The 18,610-nt window shown below is 39.8% G+C and overlaps 1 protein-coding gene across 3 annotated transcripts in view; it reads right to left on the reverse strand.

The window, feature by feature from the left end:
- nlgn1 (neuroligin 1) overlaps positions 1-18,610 on the reverse strand; it is a 355,494-nt gene that overhangs the window by 302,352 nt on the left and 34,532 nt on the right. For 2 of the 3 annotated variants that reach the window (XM_067597948.1, XM_067597947.1), the window contains exon 2: positions 16,457-17,532. In XM_067597948.1, coding sequence (XP_067454049.1) covers positions 16,457-16,994 — 538 coding nt within the window. In that variant the 5' untranslated portion in view covers positions 16,995-17,532. Of the gene's footprint in view, positions 1-7,660; positions 7,803-16,456; positions 17,533-18,610 lie in introns of those variants that run through there. The other variant, XM_067597949.1, reaches the window with a different exon arrangement.

Here is an 18,610-nt window from a genome sequence, read left to right on the forward strand (position 1 = left end):
TAAAAAACTATATTAATTAACTATAAATACCTAAACAACAATCCAAAAGGATACAATATAAAAAGATAGTAATGATGCAGCACAAGCATAAAAAGCATTGAAGAAAACACTCCTATGAGGAGTTGAGAAGTGGGACGGTAGAAGGGATGAAGGAAGGAAGTAACGAGTAGTTTTACAGGCAGGCGGAGTGTAGTAGTAGACTGTTTCTGTCTCTCAATGTCAGACTTTAAAACCAGCAAATAAAAGGAAAAGGTTAAGAGACTAAGAGATTGATAAAATGACTAAGAATAACAGAAGTGACTGAAAAAAAAGAGTAGTTTTCAGAGAAGGTGCACTCTTTGCTGGCCACACTTAATCAATTCTCTATTTACATCCTATTTACAGTAAGCTGGTTGTCAAAAACTGTAATCAAGTACTTGTAAGAGCTGACAGTTTCATCATGTATAATGCTCCCTGTAAGGTTATTTTTGCTGTGTCTAAAGTCAATCGTTTGAACAAACCCTCTTACAAATGAACAACTGAAAATTCATTAACAGTAAAAACCTAAAAATACCATTATGGTGGCTAATGTTACCTAATGTTGGCTAACTAGCCATCTAGCATAGGACCATTGATAGATATTGCTGTGTATCTGACATCACCAGGTCATCATCACTCCTCTTTACTTGTGCTACTGTGTACACATTATGCTGATGATGTAAGGAGTGTTCAATGCACAGTTACATAATAATGATTGAGCAAAAAGTATATAGTCTTGCTCTAATATCAGCTGTTTTAGAATTCCATAGACAACCAGGAACACAGAAATACTATTGTACCATACTAGAGTATCAAGAATGTTTATTTATAGTGTATTAATTTATATGCATTAACAATTTACCTTTCTTATTTACTCATTTTCCAACTCAAAGTGTGTATTTTTGCTATTACAGTACATTGCTGAACCAGACTGCATCAGAACAGATTTCACTCACCATAGAAAAATTCTAATGATCAAAACAAGAATGTGCTACAAGAGAAACAATGTTATATTTCTTACCATAACTTTCTTCTTTCATTGCCTCTCTCCTGCTGTTTGTGTGCAGAGGCTAACATTATTGCCTAGTTAGTTTACAGCTGCCTCTCCATCATCATCAAGGCAAATGGCTTGGTGCATTACATAGTTGTATGGCCGTTTTGGAAAGGGGTCCCCATAAATAATGACTAGGAGTGAAATGGAAACTATGGGAAAAGCTGTTACTTTTTCGCCATGCAGTGTCTGTCTGCGTTGTTCACAATGTGCAGCGTCTGAAATATGCATGAGGCAAAATGTGTCCCTGCTATAGCTGCCACGACAGCGTGCTAAAGCAAAGCAAGAGGGGGGGGGGGGTAGAAAAGATTGATTTTTTTTTTTGTGTGTGAGATGAATCTTAGAAATGGGGCAACGTTATGACATTTGTATCACTGCCTCTTTGTGCAGTAGCTGTTGCTGTAATTTGTGGAACTACAATGGCTGGTGTTGGCAGTGTGCCGAAGGTTCAAATGTCCTTCGTTTAATATTCAGGGAAGGAAAAATAAAATAAGCTGCTTATTTATTTATTGTAATGCAAGTGTCATGAATATGTATGAAGAGCTATCAATGCTGTCACAAAAGATGTCTCCTGCTCGCGGTTTATGTGCGGTGGAGGTTTCGAATTTCCACATCACACTACTTGTACATACATGTGTTAAACTGACATTCAAGGTGAGCACAAAGAAACTTTCCTCCTTTCAGCAGATGGATGTGAAACTCTGCACGTACATCATTCTGCACGATGAAGCTCAAACATCCAAGTGAAGTAATAGTGGAGTAGTGGTGGTAGTAGTAGTGGAGCAAACCTCACCACCCTTACTTTCCACCTTGCTTTCTAAAGACAGGGTCCTAGACAGGATGTCATTCTGAACACCAGTTTCTTTTTAATGTATACAACACATTCAGCACTTACCTAGAGCAACGTATAGAGCAATACTATGACGCTCTTCAAGGATCTCAACTGATGATGGGCTTGACGGAGCAAAGAAGAAACAGAGACAAACTTAAGAAGCAACTAATATCAGGTATAAATTTCATACTCTTCTTGTTGCATCATTTTACTGTATAGAGAAGGGTCCAACAGATGTTTGCTAGTCTTCAGTATCAACTGTTAATTTACCAACACTGTTTTGGTCTTGGTTCTGCTGCTGTTGTAATGGGAAATTGCTGATCACTCAATAAACACACAAAGAGAGCATTGTCAGGTTATGAAATAGTGTAATCAAATAATACAATCAGAAGTATAATGCATCATAGTTCTGGAGACAAAGATACCACCTAGCTATCTTTTCTTTGTCTGAAAGGTTGGCACTTAACCAGTCCCTTAAATACTACTCGTACAGAATTTAAGACATCTGTTTACTAACCTTACAGGTCAGCAACCAACCCTCAGATAGAAACATAAGTCAAAAGTTCAGCTAACCTAGGAACAGTCTTTCTTCACGACCATATATGACAGTACATAAGCATGCACCAAGTAGCATCACAAAATAACATTACTACTATATTAAATTAAGGACAAACCACACTATCCTCTAAAGCTTATCAGTTTTACACATAAACATCTACATAACTACAGTTTATCTTATCACTGGCTCAGGTAAAGGTATAACAGAATAAACTTAACTGTTAGACACACAACTGCCTCATCTTACACAGCAAAGTACTAAGTTTAGAATAGACATGGCACAGAAGAATTTAGAACATGTGTGAAACACAAACTAACACTAAACTGAACTTAAACACTGTCTGAGACATGTATGATATATTGAAGAAATACATCAAATGATAACCTGTTATTCAGTTTTCTTTTACACTGTGCATCCACAAGTCCAAACTGGAGGATAAGACTAAACCTTTTTAAAAAAAATTGTGAGTGTTCTTTGTCAGCAGTAGGCTGGATATATGAGAGCCCACACAAGACTGCTATCAACCTTCACAATATCAAATACATAGGCGCATGAATCACTTCTCTGGCAAATATCTGCTTCTGCTCTGTGTTCCTATGAGAAGAGAGAGACTCTGCCAATTCACAATCTCTATTATAAACCAGAGAATGCTTCAGTCTACATGGGATTTAAGTTGGGGTTTTTTTTCTCCTCTTTTTCTAAATTGCTTTCTTTGCTTTACTTAATCATTTGGTTTACTCTAATCAGTGTTTGGAAAGCAGTTCGTTGTGATAAAATTGTCATTATTCAGTACTTCACACTCAGTTTAATTCTTGGAAGCACATAACATATGTGAAGCTTTATTTAGACAGTAAAACTGAAGACTGGAACCCAGAATCAATTATCTACAGTATGCACACTCAATTAAAAATGAATAAATGTCACATTTAAATACATTATCATTAAGGGCGTTTTCACAGAAAACTAGTGCAATGTTGATCAACTCTTCAGTAAATGTCTAATCTCATTTGTAGTGCGTTCATATCTGATTAAGACGCATTAAGTCTTAAGTCTCACCGCCGCACCTCTCTGACTCTACCTCACCTTGCTGTTTAATGAGTCCTGGTCTCCATCTCTTCTCTCTGTTCATGTCCCTTTCTATCAGTCTGCCTCATGTCATATTCATAACAACCACAGATAGAAACTGTGTGTGATTTTAAAAATGAATTCCAGCCAAAATGCAGCTGTTTAAAAGCTCATCCAGCTGAAAACTCTTCGCCCTAACAAACAGCAACTTCAGGTGTGTGTCATCCCCAACCTGGCAGTTAATTACTGCTGCAGAGAGGCTGTAAATATAGAGTATGCTTTCAAACATCTACTGTTGCAAAAAAAAAAAAAGGTGCATATGGACACACACACACACAGGCCTATATTAGTGAGAAAACTGACAATGCAGAGTTTTGTCAGTTACATAATGATTTGTTTTTGTATATTTCCTTTGAAAACTATCAAGCAACATTTTCAGATTTTTATGTGTGATGAATCCGATATTGATATTAAATGCTGGGCCAATATCAGGTATTTTTTCCTTAACAAAGCAACAAGTCTTCAAAATAGATTCCTTATATCTCATGAAATAAACATATGATCTGATGTTCCCAAGCATCCATACGTTTACCTGGAATTTTCCACCAAAGCACAGACATGATTAATTTTGAACCTAATATATTTTCATAAGGAAATTCATACATCTTATTTGTATTGCACTAACTGATATTTAAAGTTTGCAGTATCACTTAGTTTTAGCCATGAAGAAGAGACTGTGCATCTTTATTACCAACCCTGATTCCTAAAAATGACTTTTACATACCACTAAAATACATTTTTAAAGAAACATAATGCTGCATGAATTATGTTTTTATCAACATACGAGGGAGGAGTTTTTAATAAACATTATCTGCATTCACTTTCACAAATGAGCACATTCACTGACTTTTCAGTTCACAATATCTGTTTGTGTCATTTTTATGATTATGTTTAGGCAATTCAGTTATAGTATTTTTCTGTTTTTGTATTACTGTAGGCATTTTTGCCTTTATTCAAGTTGAAAGTGCAGAGAGACAGGAAACACATGTAGAGAAGGTACCACATTGTTTCTGTAGCCTAAAGCTAGCCACACATGGGATCCTCCGCTCTACACCATCCACCTTCATGACCTCTCTGTGACTTTGGTGCATTACACATCACTTCCTGGACTCAAAGAAGAAAAACACTTTGCAAGAGAGAATAATTCCTCCAAAACTTATTTTTCTTTTCTTTTCTTTCTTCCTTGACTTCCTCCTCTCTTCCTCTGTCTAATTATAGTTGAGAATCAGTGGGAGGTTCAGTGGGGCCCGGGCTGAAAATGACAAGTCCATCACCTGCCCAGCAGCCAGCACAGATATTCAGCCAAGCTTTGACATAAAAGTCTGTCAGACAGGACAGAACTTTAAACTCTCCTGACACATAACCAAATCCCTGCATGCATGCAGACAGACACTGACACACACAAGCACAACACACACTAACATAAGAAGAAACACCAGTGCGGAGAAGTTAAGTTGTGAGTGGAGGTGACAGAGCCCCTCAAGGGAGACCCAAACACAAGCAGGGCCATGCCTGTTCCTGCCTTCTATTTCCTCCACTCTGTTTGTGTGCCTGCGTGTGTGCGTGTGTGCATGTGTGTGTGCCTATGTGTGTCTGTGCCTCCCGCTGGATCCTCCTTCAACAACTACAAAATTGGGACAAAGCCGGAGGAATAAGAGGAAAAAAAAAAGATACGAGCGAGAGAAAAGGACAGAAAGAGAAAGTGAGATGTGGGAGGGTGAATAGGTCAGGACAGATAGAGAGACGGAGACAGATGCGAGGGAAAAGGCCAACCTGTGCAGAGGGAGATCAAGGCGGATTGAATGAAAGAGACACAGGGAGAAGAAAAGAGAGACGAGAGGGGAGAGAGGGGAGAGTCGTGAAGGAAAAACAGTGAAAAATTCACCTCCTGTGAAGTTGTCTGCATCTCCACGAAATTCACATCTACGATAAAGCTTCTATTCTAAATCCCTCTAGAGCGGAAACGCCGTACAAGAAATATCAGAATAATGCAACATGTTGAAATATTTCCCAAACTATTTGAGATATTAAACAGCATGTACACGCACTGGGAAATGGCCTAGTTTGCAGTTTAAATGTCCTAGTTTGGGGTTTTAAAAGCCCAATGCTTAATTCAACACAAAGTAAACATAAATGGAGTCCCAACCCACCACAGAGACACCTTACAGAGAGACTTTTTATTTTTTTGTTGTTGTTCTGCTCGCACAAGTTCTGACAGCGTCGAAGGGTGAACAGTTTATTCCATGAAGCACGCGAGCAGTTCGCTGTAAGACCCGGTGTTCAGAGCCAGCTGCTGGCATACGCAGTAGAGACAAATACTACACAGCAGAGCACAGTTTCCATAGTTCATTTTGTTATACTGTAAAGCTTATTGGGAATAATACACACATTCTAATGATATTGGCCTGCTTTTCAACACACTGATGAGCTGCTCCAGTTTGATCACTTTTTTTTTTTACTATAAGAGAATCTCCACTTTTTCTGATCTTTCCAAGGCTAGAGCCCACACTGCCAGTGCAAATGGATAGAAGATGTTTATAGATACACAGCTGGAGGCCTGTTTTCAGAAAGCAGGCCATTTTTAGCAAGACTGAAATTTGTCACTAGCTACTAAGGCTTCATATATGAGGTACATTTAAGACACTGAAGTGACAACTAAATCTAAAAAAAAAAAGCAAAGAACAACCCGCACTACAAGCTGTTAAACTGACTAGAATAAAACAACAACTGTGATGTCCTGACGCTGCTCTGTCCTGATATTGTCAGTTTGTGATGCTTCATATATTTGAAGTGTTTTAATTTGTGTTATATGAACTCGCTTTCACCCTCTCACATGTACTTCTACATCAGCTTGTGTTTTCCTGTTACCCATAATGCCTTTTGACAACCTGCAGAGTTGAGGCATGACCATGCCTGCAGTCAGCTGTGAGTTTAGGCGGAGACTGTGATAATAAAATCTCAGAACAAGAAAGAAGGAGAGAAAAATGGTGAAACAAATCAACCTTAGATCAGGCGAGTATGCACCTGTATGGTATTATAGCACTCTGATAGTGGATACTTACAATAATAAAAAATAAGTTTTAAAAAATGCATATTTTATATGTATATATATGTATCATGAACCTATATTTATATATCAGTGGAGGCTGGTGACTCAAAATTGGGGAGGACAGGAGGAGAACCAACATGGAATCCTACAACAAACCGCATCATTGCTCCCCACCCGATGAAATTGGAGGGGTTGGGGTGCAATTTTATATGCCAATAAAACAATTTGCTTTCAAAAACAAAAAGCCCTGAGTGGTGAAAAGGCTGCTTCTTTAAAGACATTTATACATTTTGTTTCTAAACAAAGAAGTGCTCATTTTAGCTGTGGAGTGGTTCAGATGTGTTATTTTACCAATAAAGTGAAATTCAGATTTATAGTATTGTTCTATTGTGACAACAGTTTTATGTTCTCATCAAAAACAAACATATCACATGATTTACACGTGTTTCCTGTGTATTTTCTTAGTATACAGAAATATATAAAGTATCGCAAAGTTTATAATGTGATACAGGTTCAGATCAGTGCTGAATACTAGAAAGACTGAACATTAAAAACATTCACAGAACTAAAAGTATTAATGCATGTATCAAATACATGACTTACACACTCTGATCTATATGCACCACATACAAAATATAGTCTACAAAGCTGACATGTTAACACTTGTTATTCTAGTTATGTTAAGCTTATTACTCAATATAGACTCAGCTTTAAAAAAAAAAAAAAAACAGAAGAAATTGTCAGAACAAGCAGCCAGACCTCCTGCACACTCATTCACTAATCACACAACATCAACAGGTGACTGAACAACAACTCGATTAAAAACGGGATCAATTCCAAATGAATGAGTGAGTCCAGACAGCTCACTGTAACTCCAACAAGCAAACTACCTACAACACATTATATGATCTCTGCTGCATTCTTATTAAGGAGATAAATTCACACAACAGCCACAGAGACATTTAACCATCAGAGATGAAGTTAGTGACCAAAGAGACAGAGAGAGAGAAGCTGTATCTGACTCACGTTATCTGACGTCTTCTTCTTTCTATCATGGAGATGAAGTATTGATGAAGTATAACGTCCATTTTTGGCTGTTGGTCATCTTGTTTGTTAGTTAGCAGAACTTTGTGGCTGCTGGTTAACCAGTCTGATATCATTAGCAACAATGACAGGTTGTTTCTTCGGTTGCTTCTCTCTCCAGCTGCTCCCTGGTGGCGTCCCGCTGCGGCTGCGCTGCCCAGTCCAGATCTATTCTCCCGTTAGCTTAACAACAGTCCTTAACAGTCCTTCAGGGCTGCTAAAACAAGCTAACTGCTGCGTTGGCTAACGGAAGCAGCTATCTACTGCGCCACAAGACTGTATATAAATATGGACAACGCGTCGCCTCTTCCTACCGCTACGCAAAAGTGAAGCCAAAATATCTCCTTTCCGGGAGCTGCCATATTGCTTGTTTTACGTCATTTGGAGCCAGAGTATGCGCAGTAGAGTCGGGCGGTGGGATGACGGCCCGTGGAACACGCCCCCTCAGCCGTCCCACTGCCTGACAGAGGTTCGAGAGCGGCTGTCACCGTTGTCAATCATGACGTCAGCCCCCCCTTTCTATATCGTCAAATAACTCATTACAAACAAACTTACGAGAAAAATGAGCACTTGAACAAACATCAGCATGATAAGAACTACCTGAAAAGACAGAAACCATCTTTGAGAAAAATTTATTTGACATGTACTTTGATTTTTGAGTTTGGCTCATGTCCCATCCACTAACATGGAGGGGGAGGGACATATGATCTATACTGCAGCCAGCCACCAATCAAGATGTTTTGCCTTCACTTTTGGGGAGCTGTCATGATGTCCATCTTTATATACAGTCTATGGTCTGATATGGTCTGGTCATTTGCTGCCATCTTTTGTTGCTTGACAGTTTTTGATTCCACACATTTTAGTCATAAAATATTGAGGTTGGATTGCTGTAAATATTCTCTCATCCTGAGAATTTATATTGAGCTAGCGATAGTTTCCTTGCCAAAGACACTGGACTCCAATTCTGAGGCAATTTTTGCAGGAAGATGGTAAAACCTTTTTTTGTTTGTTTGTTGTTGTTTTTTTTTTTTTTTTTTTCATTTTTTAAAGAACATAAATGATCGGTGTAAATTTTACAGTGCAGGTCAATATCAATACTGTATTGTTAATAAGCTACAGTTATTAGTTTACTGTGAACTACATGCTTCTGAAATTCATGTATAAAAGCATTTCTAAATATGTAAATTCATTTTTTCGCTTCTTACCAGCTTGCTGATTGAGAATTTGGATAACACAGGTTTTACTTTTGAACAGAAAAAAAATGTTAGTGTTCAGAAATCTAAACTTCTTTATAGAACAAGCTCTAAGTAATATAGCAATATTTCATTGCAACCTCCTGATTTTGTAATTTTTTTGTAAAATGTCATTACTTAGTTTTTGTCAACACCGTCAGACACACTAAAAAGCAAGTTATTCATATTTATTTAGTCTAATATTGTTGTTAAATGTTGAATATTCACTTCTGTTATTTTTTTATAGTATTTCACATGTACTCCTTTAAAAATTCTTACATTATACAACTTTCATTTCATTTGTATTAATTTGTATCAAACTTCATTTGTATTAAATATATAAAATCACAATGTTGTACATCATAAAACACATTTTTTAAATTTTAAATAGACAATTACTTTAATAAATCAAGTGTATTAGAGGAACAGATTGTAACCATGCTAATGTAAAACAAAGAAAGTTCCATCTGATGGTGGTGACATTGGCCTAATTACAACAAACAATTCCAACAATGACACCGCTCAAGTCAATATTTCATTTAACAATTTGGTACATCAAATAAAAATTTGCATTTTCATAGTATTGACACTGTTATGTCTTTCCATCAGATGGTTTTGGTGCTGTGACATAGAATGGACAGAGACCACAGAAGGATGAATAACTGAGTTTTACAGTTGGTCCCTTTTTGACAAACTCCCTGTGGAGGTTGAATATTGTGCCAGTCAGAATCATTTTCTGATGCTTGATTTTCTTTCGTGCTATCTTGTCATATGTCAGTCGTCATTCATGCAGCATCATGGTAGAAATCCTGAACCATCTGGGTTATTGTTTGAATGGGTTTTTATGCGAGCCCAAACTCCTTTGTCTGCTGTACTAGGGGATATTTCTTTAGAGTAAAGTTGAATTTTGAGCAGACTTGCGGGGCAACTGTTAATTATTTTTGTTTGAATTAAATTCTTGAATGAGAGCGTTGTGGGAAAGCAGGATTTTCTTGATGGAGGGGTTTTTGAGTTTGCTTCCCTCTAGCATCTGCTCTGTTTCATTTCTTGGTGATTTTTGTGTGATTTTATTTCTAGTTTGCTCTTGTTGCCAACACACTCAGTTTATTCCTATCATGCATTGTTTCTTGAGGTTTATTTTTCAAAGCTTATATCTCTCTTGAGTATCTTGCTCTTGTTTTCTTTCTTTACCTTTCCCCCTGCTATTGACTGCCTACTGTGAGCTGGATCCTGTATGTCTGATCTAATGGACTATCTGGGGATGTTTCTGGATGTTCTGGGCCCTTTCTCCTACTCTCTCTTGACTCGTGCTATATATATATATTTCTAAGCCTCTCTTGTTACTCCTCTTTTCCCTTTTATTCAAATCACTGATTTGAATGAAATTTTAGCTTCCCATCCCCTACTCTCTTCTTCCATCTTTGCTTTTCCTTTCTTAGGTATTCCTCCTTTTAACTCTGGATCAGTGTACATTTTCTGTCTTTGCTTTTTTGGTTATTTCCTGTTTCTTCTACTTCACTCCTCCACTGATAGCTTTTGCCTAGCCATAACTTCCTAAGAATACATAAAAGGGAAAATTAGAATTTAATGGAATTACAATGAAATTGTGCAAAATTATTAAGAATTTAATAATGTTTAGTGTAATTTTGTAAAATGATTATAAAATGGTGCAACTAAATTCATTTATGGTTTTAGTCATTGGAGGTACGTATATTAAACTATTTTAGGCTTGTGTGTGAAAGAAATAAAGGGGAAACAAAGTGTAAATGTAAATAAAAATAAAGAGGTTAATGAAACATTATAAACCATACTATATTTATTGTGATCATAAATCATATTCAAGTCTCCATTGAGGATGATTTAGAAGTTTTTGTCAACGCCGTCAAGCTATGTGTCACACAAAACACACTTTTTTTAACTTTACATGCATGAGTTGAATACAGGAGTCAACTTGTTTTCCCTCTGTTACTCGCTGTGTCTGGCCTCTACTTAAAATGCATAAATTTATGTCATAATTTAAAATAATTCTTTCTATGCAAAACAGTGTTGACACATCATGGTTGTGACAGCAGCAACATCAATATAATATGTAAGGTTTTTTGAAAAAATAGCAGAGTGAGACCTCTGTCCTCCCTCCTGCTCTCTGTTGTAAGCACACAGAGCTGTTAGTGAGCAGCTGCTCTCGTGTCTCCCCGGTTCTCTGTGCTTGTTTTGGGCAGAAACTCTCCCGCTCTCTGCCTGCTCAGCCTGCTCTCGGTGTGTCTCTCTCCGGATGGCTGACGGGATGCTTCGGTTCAGGTTCTAAGCGGCGGTCGACTTCTGGCTCGTTCCCCGTCTGTGTGCGCTGCAGCCCAGCTGTACACAGAGGACTACACGCTGGCAGCAGCCCGAAGCCCACCGGCACTAACTCTTATGTAAAGGGGAAGATCTAAACTAAAAAGCTGACGTTAAAGATCAAGGTAAGCGCTCTACAGATATTGAGCATCATCACCATATATCTCATCTTGTAAAATGTCCGATGTAACTGGTAACACCAGTGTTATCACGAGTTTATTAACTGGTGGAGACATTTCCTCACCGTAGCATCCCAATTTATGACATTGACCAAGCTGTAGCTTCCTCAGTCTTTTGTTTTGCATTTTGTATTTTAATGTGTAGCTCCAATACTGTCCTTACATAAAACATGGAGATCCAAAAGAGCCAAGACAGATTTGAAGCAATGATTTTTCCTAATACGCTTGTGTCTATGATCTCACAACATAATTGCTTCTTTTTTTTCTGTGTCAAATCAGACTTTGTTATTTCTTGACTTTTTTTGCTCAATTAGCTGCCATCTTTAAGAAGTAAGGTTCTGTATTTACTTCAATTTAAAAATGAATAGTGAATGCATTCTGCAGTGAGGGAAAGGACCAACCGCAGCGCTGATACCTCTGATCTCATTACAGAGACCACTATCCCTGCATGTGATAACTTAATGACCGTACTGCATCCCAGACACATCAGAAACACTACTTTTAACCACAGAAGACTTCTTTGAACCAGAAAGGTACAGGACAGTACAATAGTCCTTATGTGGACAAGAGATCAGTCCCACAGCAATTACACTCTGCCTCACTCCCTTTTACCACTGCTCTGTTGTTTGGCTCTTTGTGTCCAGCTCTCACTTTGTTTTTATCCTTCTTACTCTAATCTAACTCTCTCTTTTCTCACTGCTCATCATCACTGTCCATCTCTGGCTCTCTTCCTGTCACTTTCACATTATTTCTCTTTGATCAACATGAACTCTGCCATGATTAGTGTGCAGAGGGACACTGACAAAAGCTCTTAAGAATCTTATGCTGGCTAGATGTTGGATAAAATGTCTCCTTTATAGAATCCCTCTGTGATAGATATCCCTTATTTAAAGGACCAGTATGTTGGATTTAGTGGCATCTAGCGGTGAGATTGCAGATTGCAACCAACTGAATACTCCTCCCCTTCACCCCTCCCTTTTAAGCATGTAGGAGAACCTATGGTGGGCACAAAACTCGTGAAAAACATGAAAGGCCCTCTCTAGAGCCTGTGTTTGGTTTGTCCATTCTGGGCTACTGTAGGAACATGGCGGTGGAACATGGCGGTGCAACATGGCGGCCTCTGTGGAAGAGGACCCACTCCCTATGTAGTTATAAAGGGCTCATTCTAAGCTAACGAAAACACAATGATTCCTATTTTCAGGTGATTATACACCAATTAAAACATGCTTATGAATATTATATTCCATTTCCACCAAGTTCTGCTATATGACACTAAATACTACACCCTAGACCTTTAAGACAAAAAAATATTAAACCATGATGCAGGTAGTCTACCACCAGTTCTCCATGTCTGTACCTAAAAACTATTCTAAATCATTGTCAATGGATCCTCAAGACCTTGGCATCATTGTAAGCATAAGTTCCTCAGCAAGTTAGACTTCAAGTTCCACATAGTCACTCATGGTGTGTCTGCACCTGCAGCTCAAGGACGTCAGTTTCCTTTTGGTCACACTGACTGAGAATATATTTCTTCCAATCCAACCCTGTCACCAACTGCATCACTGTGGCTGCACACATCCAGCCACAAAATTACCCGGTCACTCACCATGATCTGTCCGCTCACACCACTGCACACTGCACCACTGACTACACTTTGTGCCGCTGTCTCATTTATAATGAGTGACATCCTTAAAGTGGCCACGGAAATAGGTTAGGCCACTGTAAAGGAAATGTCCAGAAAGCTGAAGAACTGACTGTAAATCTAATACTGCATGATAACCTATGAGATGCTGTAGAACTGATATCCTAACCAGAGACACATGCCCCTAGTAACTAATAGCTAACTACAATAAGCAATACTGCTGCTGCTTTTTATCAAACATGTCTTTTAGGTAGCATCTTTCAAAAAAAGCAGCAGCTGCAAATGTTAGCCTATAAATACTTTATAATAAATAATCTAAATTATGTATTGCTTCAACTAACCTATTGTTCATAATGAGCTATGCTACAGTCATTTCAAAGTGTATGTCTCAGAGGATGTGTGCTCACCTCCGTCTCTGTACTGCCACCACATAACACCCTGACAAGCTGCACTTACTAAACCAGCTTAAATGTCAGTATTTATAAGGCTGCATTCAGACCAAAAACAATGCAGGAGGATGTGTTGGTTTGGTACCGGTGAGACAATTGACCCTGTGTTGTTTGGTCGGGGCTCTCTGGCACCCCCTCTGCGTCAAAGCACTGTCCCCATTCAAATAAAGGAGAGGGCGGCATTTTTTTTCATGCAGAGCCAATGTCGGTCTGGACACAGTCTAAGTCCAAAAACACTGGATAGACACAGTAGCTGTTATTGTTGAGGTTGACGGAAGTACAAAATGTTATTTTTAGCAGTTCAATTAATATGGGCCCTAGTGAGTGTGAAGGCCCATAGCATCATTCACATAATTTTCATAATCCTCAAGCCATTGGTGAGCCCTCGTAAGCATTTGCACCCATTGTGTGCACAAATTAGCCAGAATGAGTTTTGAATGTTCTCTTCTGACAGAGCAGTTTTTGGTAAAATTATCATTTGGTGCACTGAATCCCATAAATACCAATGACTGGTATCGTCCACACTTAAATTTAAGGTACATACCGAAATATTCAAAGTGGCCTACATACATTAATTTAAGTTAATGTATGTACACTTTAATTACCTACATGGAAGACCAGACCATGCTTTGCTTAATGAAGTGCATACTGAGAGTACTGCAGTAAAGCTGAGGGTGCCTCCCTGACATTTCACAAGAATATATTAAGCGGGTAGTAAACTGAAGCCAGAGAAACAAGCCAGAGCAAAGCAGCTGCTAATGCAACAAGGCCACAAATCCGCCATCTTGTTTTCCCTTTTTTTGTGCAAGATACATTGTTTACTAGATCTAATCTCCCTTTTCTATAAATGACAAAAATCCACACAAACTGTCTGGGTCTTGATTTTATAATGAAGATTCTCCATGCTGTGTGACGAATATGTAAGCTTCCATAATCTCCCGCTGTAAATGCATTTCTGCTCTGTGTAACTGTGTGCAACGCGCTTGAGGAGAGGAGAGGAGAAGAGAAGAAAAAAGAGGAGAAGAAGAGCAGTGAGGTTAGAGTGTACATGTATCTGTGTAGTAAGAAGAGGAGGAATGTACACTAAGTGATAATGCAGGCCGCTGCCAAGACAATGACATTAACACCCAGACCTTATCAAGGACACTGTCAGCATCTGTGTCTCTCTCTCCCACACACACACAAATGCACACACACATACACACAAATGCGCACACATCCAGTGAGTGAGAGGCTGAGAGACAGAGAGAGAAAGACAGAGGGGAGGAGGAGGAGGGCATTATCTTGATGAAACAGTGCTTGATACAGTAACCCGTGCCAACCTGAACACAGCTCTGCTTTCTTTTAATGGAGATTACAGAGTCAAGGTCCAGCCTGAGCTCATCTTGTTTAACATCGCACAAAACTACATCACCGTGAGTGTGTGTGTGTGTGTATGTGTGTATGTGACAGTGTGCCTGATCTAATATGCTGCCATCTCCTCGCAAATCAGCCGTCATTACTGCACACCTTCTGACCCCTCGTCTGGCAGCCAATCGCATCTCTGTTCTCTCCCAATCTTGCTGACCAATGACAGCACACGTCAGTGAACCAGAGAGTGTGGTACCTCACCATCAACACGCCATCACAAGGTCTACAAATTAAATGGCTGATTCAGGGTTCTGTGGTGGCAAGTATGTCATTGCTACTATCTGCAGGATATCTACTGTGAGGGGATTTACAGAGTCTGATACATCTGTAAAGGTCTCAACTGTTCTGCTAGTTTCTGAATTGCATTAGGTATGTTCAGCCAGAGGAGGACTGGTTGTGACAGCTTGCTTTTCCTACTTTGGTTTTTAACATTGTCCTTAAATTCATTTCCACGTAGCATTTAAAAGGTCCTGTCTCTTAAATTTAGCATTCTAAGAACCTGCAGGTGCCCTGAATCGAGACCTGAATAATTTGTAGACCTCACGATTGCTCTCTGCCATACCACATTTTTTTTTCTTCCTATTTTCAGGTTCTTCTTCTTCTTTCTTTGGCATTGTTTAGGTTGATCATACATACCTCCTTGTCTACATATTTTCTTGCCCGGTTTCCTGGCACATTCCTTGGATATTCTTTTGACTGTAAAATGAATAGAAGACTAAAGAATAACATGGAGCCCCTGGACGCGCAATGCACACAGGAGCTGGCATGCACACACACTCTGATACACACACGCACAAAGCTGATTGACTGAAAAAGAAGTAGAGAGGAGGGAAAGGGAGAAATAAAGACAGACAGAAAGAATGAATCACACCAGCTCAATCAGCGCAGTATTCAGTCTGTCAGCTGGCCAGCCAGTCATTCAGCCAGTCAGCCAAATCAATCGGTGATGATCATGACAACGACTGTCTTGTTTAATGAACTGTAGCCATTGTGGCAGAGCACAATAGGCTATGATGAGCTACAGATATGAGGGAGGGGAAGGGAGTCTGCAGAGGAGGGCAAATAAGGCAATGAGGAGAAAGAAGGGATAAGAGGAGAAGGAGAAGAAGTCTGAGGAGTAGCAGGGAGGTATTCGGAAGGAGTAGAAGAAAAGGAAAATGGCAGGAAGAAGATGGAGGCAGCTATGGATTGGGGGGAAAAAGGGTAAATTGGCTTCAGTGGATGGCACACACACAAACACACGCACTCTTAGGTTTCACACAACCACTCACACACTCATGTACTATAAGCAGTGTCATGCACATTTAACATGCACAAGGTCATGCTTTCCTTCTACTGACGAACAGACAGGGACAGAAATGCACTCTCACATAGATAAAACACACCCTGACAACACACTCTTCTTTCTACCAGAAGGTTGTGGGTTCAATTCCCTCCTCCCACCCCCTGCTGTCCCCACAACCATCTTCCCCTGGGCCCACAGGCTAACTCACCATCCTCAGTGGGGACGTAGATGTTAAGATAGAGGCAGTCCTCGCTCTGGTCCTGGACGTATGTGGACACCACATCAATGCTGTTGGTGAACCACACCGGCAGCATCACGTCCGGAAGGCGGCCCTCCACGATGCTCTGAGGGCAGACTGGGGCAAAGTGTGTGGCATTGCGGATCTCCGGCCATGACAACGGTGGCTCGGGTGGCTGGAAGCGGCGTTCGCCAGTGGGTGGAGTAGCGTACGGGACACCCAGAAACTGCACGACAGGACCCAGGATCTCATTGTTGAGCTCCTTCTTGATGCCACGCAACTTGCCATTGGTGGTAGTGACCACCGGGTCATTCTCATCAAGTTTCTGAGCCGAGACGGCAGCCGGAGATGCTTGCAGCAGCAGGATACCCAGCCATATTAGAGAGGACACCCACCGGCCCGCGCGCAAGGAACCTTCAAGCCCTACGTATCCCATCATTCTGCTGCCACTTTTGACAGTCTGAAGTAGCCGACACCCAGTCCTTGGATGGTGCCTCCACTGGGCCATAACTGCAACTCCTTGTTTCAACTTGTTCGCTGCGTCCTTTCTGGTTTTTTTTCTTTAACAAGGTTAAAATTCCTTATGTTCTCTCACTTACGCCATGCAGATGCAAACACAAACACACATTCACACTAAAGTCACACTCACACACAGGTATATGGAAGCAGGTAACTCCGGGGCGGACGAGAGTAGAGGGTGCTAATGATCCTTTTTAAAATCCAGGCAGTGGAAACAATCCAGTGTAAATGTAGCAGCCATCAGTTTCCTGCAGCTTGGTGAAGGGAGATCTGAGAATTATTCCTCTGAATATGGAAAATATTCCTCACAAAGGTGCTGCCAACAACCACAGCAATGAAGTAGACAACAGTGATGACATCATGTTTAAGCGCCACTGCTCGGCAGGTAGACAAGCCAGTCAATGATACGGGTTTCCATCATTTTGGGGTTTGGATGAGCAGACCATGTATAGAGGCGGTAGCAGTAGTGGAGCAGTGGTTGTAGTGGTTATACTCTGAGAAGTTCGGTCCAGTCCAAAGTGTGTCCCCTGCAACACATAAAAAAAGCAACAGTCAGCATTCAAATGGAAAAAAGTAATATATTCTTAATTAAGTAATCTTTATTTTCACTTTTTTGCCTCTTGCATGGTATTCAAACATCAACCACGTGCAGAAGGGACATTTGATATACATTATACCCATATGCACATATCAATCATTTAGAGAGGAGCATAGCATCCATTTAAAGTACACGGCAGTAATATAACTTAACAAGCAAGGTGTCTATGGGTATCCATGGTGACAGATGTTTCCCTGTTAGTGTAGCACGTTTGTCCTACAGTTTAATTTTATATGCTACCCTTAATGTTGAGTGCCCTCCTGAGCTGTCAGAGTGGCACTCTGTGCTGGTGAGTGGGGATTGTTTTGGGAAAGAGCCATACACTTAGATGCATCCCGCCAGCACCAATGAGACTTGTGGTATGTGCCAGAGGCCTTCAGAATAAAAGTGGATATTATGACAGATTTTTAAATGCCAAAGCTCAGTGGCAGTTCAGAACGTAGTCTGGCCTTTATGTAATGAGGTAGAAAGTCAGGATGCACAGGTTGAGGTGGTGAATGGGTGGTGTGTAGCAAATCTGACTTTCATGCAGGATATTTAAGTGTGTGTTCTGTCCCACACATGTAATCAATGTTCTACTTTTTATTTACACAAAGCCATTTTCCCTGTTCTTGATCAAACCATAGTTACCATGCACGGATATTTTAGAAAGCCAGATTTTTTAAAACATTCACATTTGAAGAAAAAAAATGTAATCTGGGGTTTTGCAGAATCATCCAATATCAACTTGTCTGCTCATTGGGATGCAATAAATTACAGGATATAAAGGAATATTTTGACATGATTTCTGCAATTACAACCAAAGATGACTATGACGGATGGCTCTCCAGTTGAGGCGTTTTGGTCAGAGGTCATGAGCTATAAAAGATCCTCAGCATCCCTCTTTGCCCATTCATTTGTCTTCTGGCTGACCTCTCTTATTATTTTAATAGCTCTAACAATAGCCAATATTACTTCATTGGAAGGACAGACCCATTTATCCACCAACCACTGGCTTAATCTGCTGA

Source organism: Thunnus thynnus, chromosome 8 (assembly GCF_963924715.1).
Source record: "Thunnus thynnus chromosome 8, fThuThy2.1, whole genome shotgun sequence".
NCBI classification, from domain to species: Eukaryota; Metazoa; Chordata; class Actinopteri; order Scombriformes; family Scombridae; genus Thunnus; species Thunnus thynnus.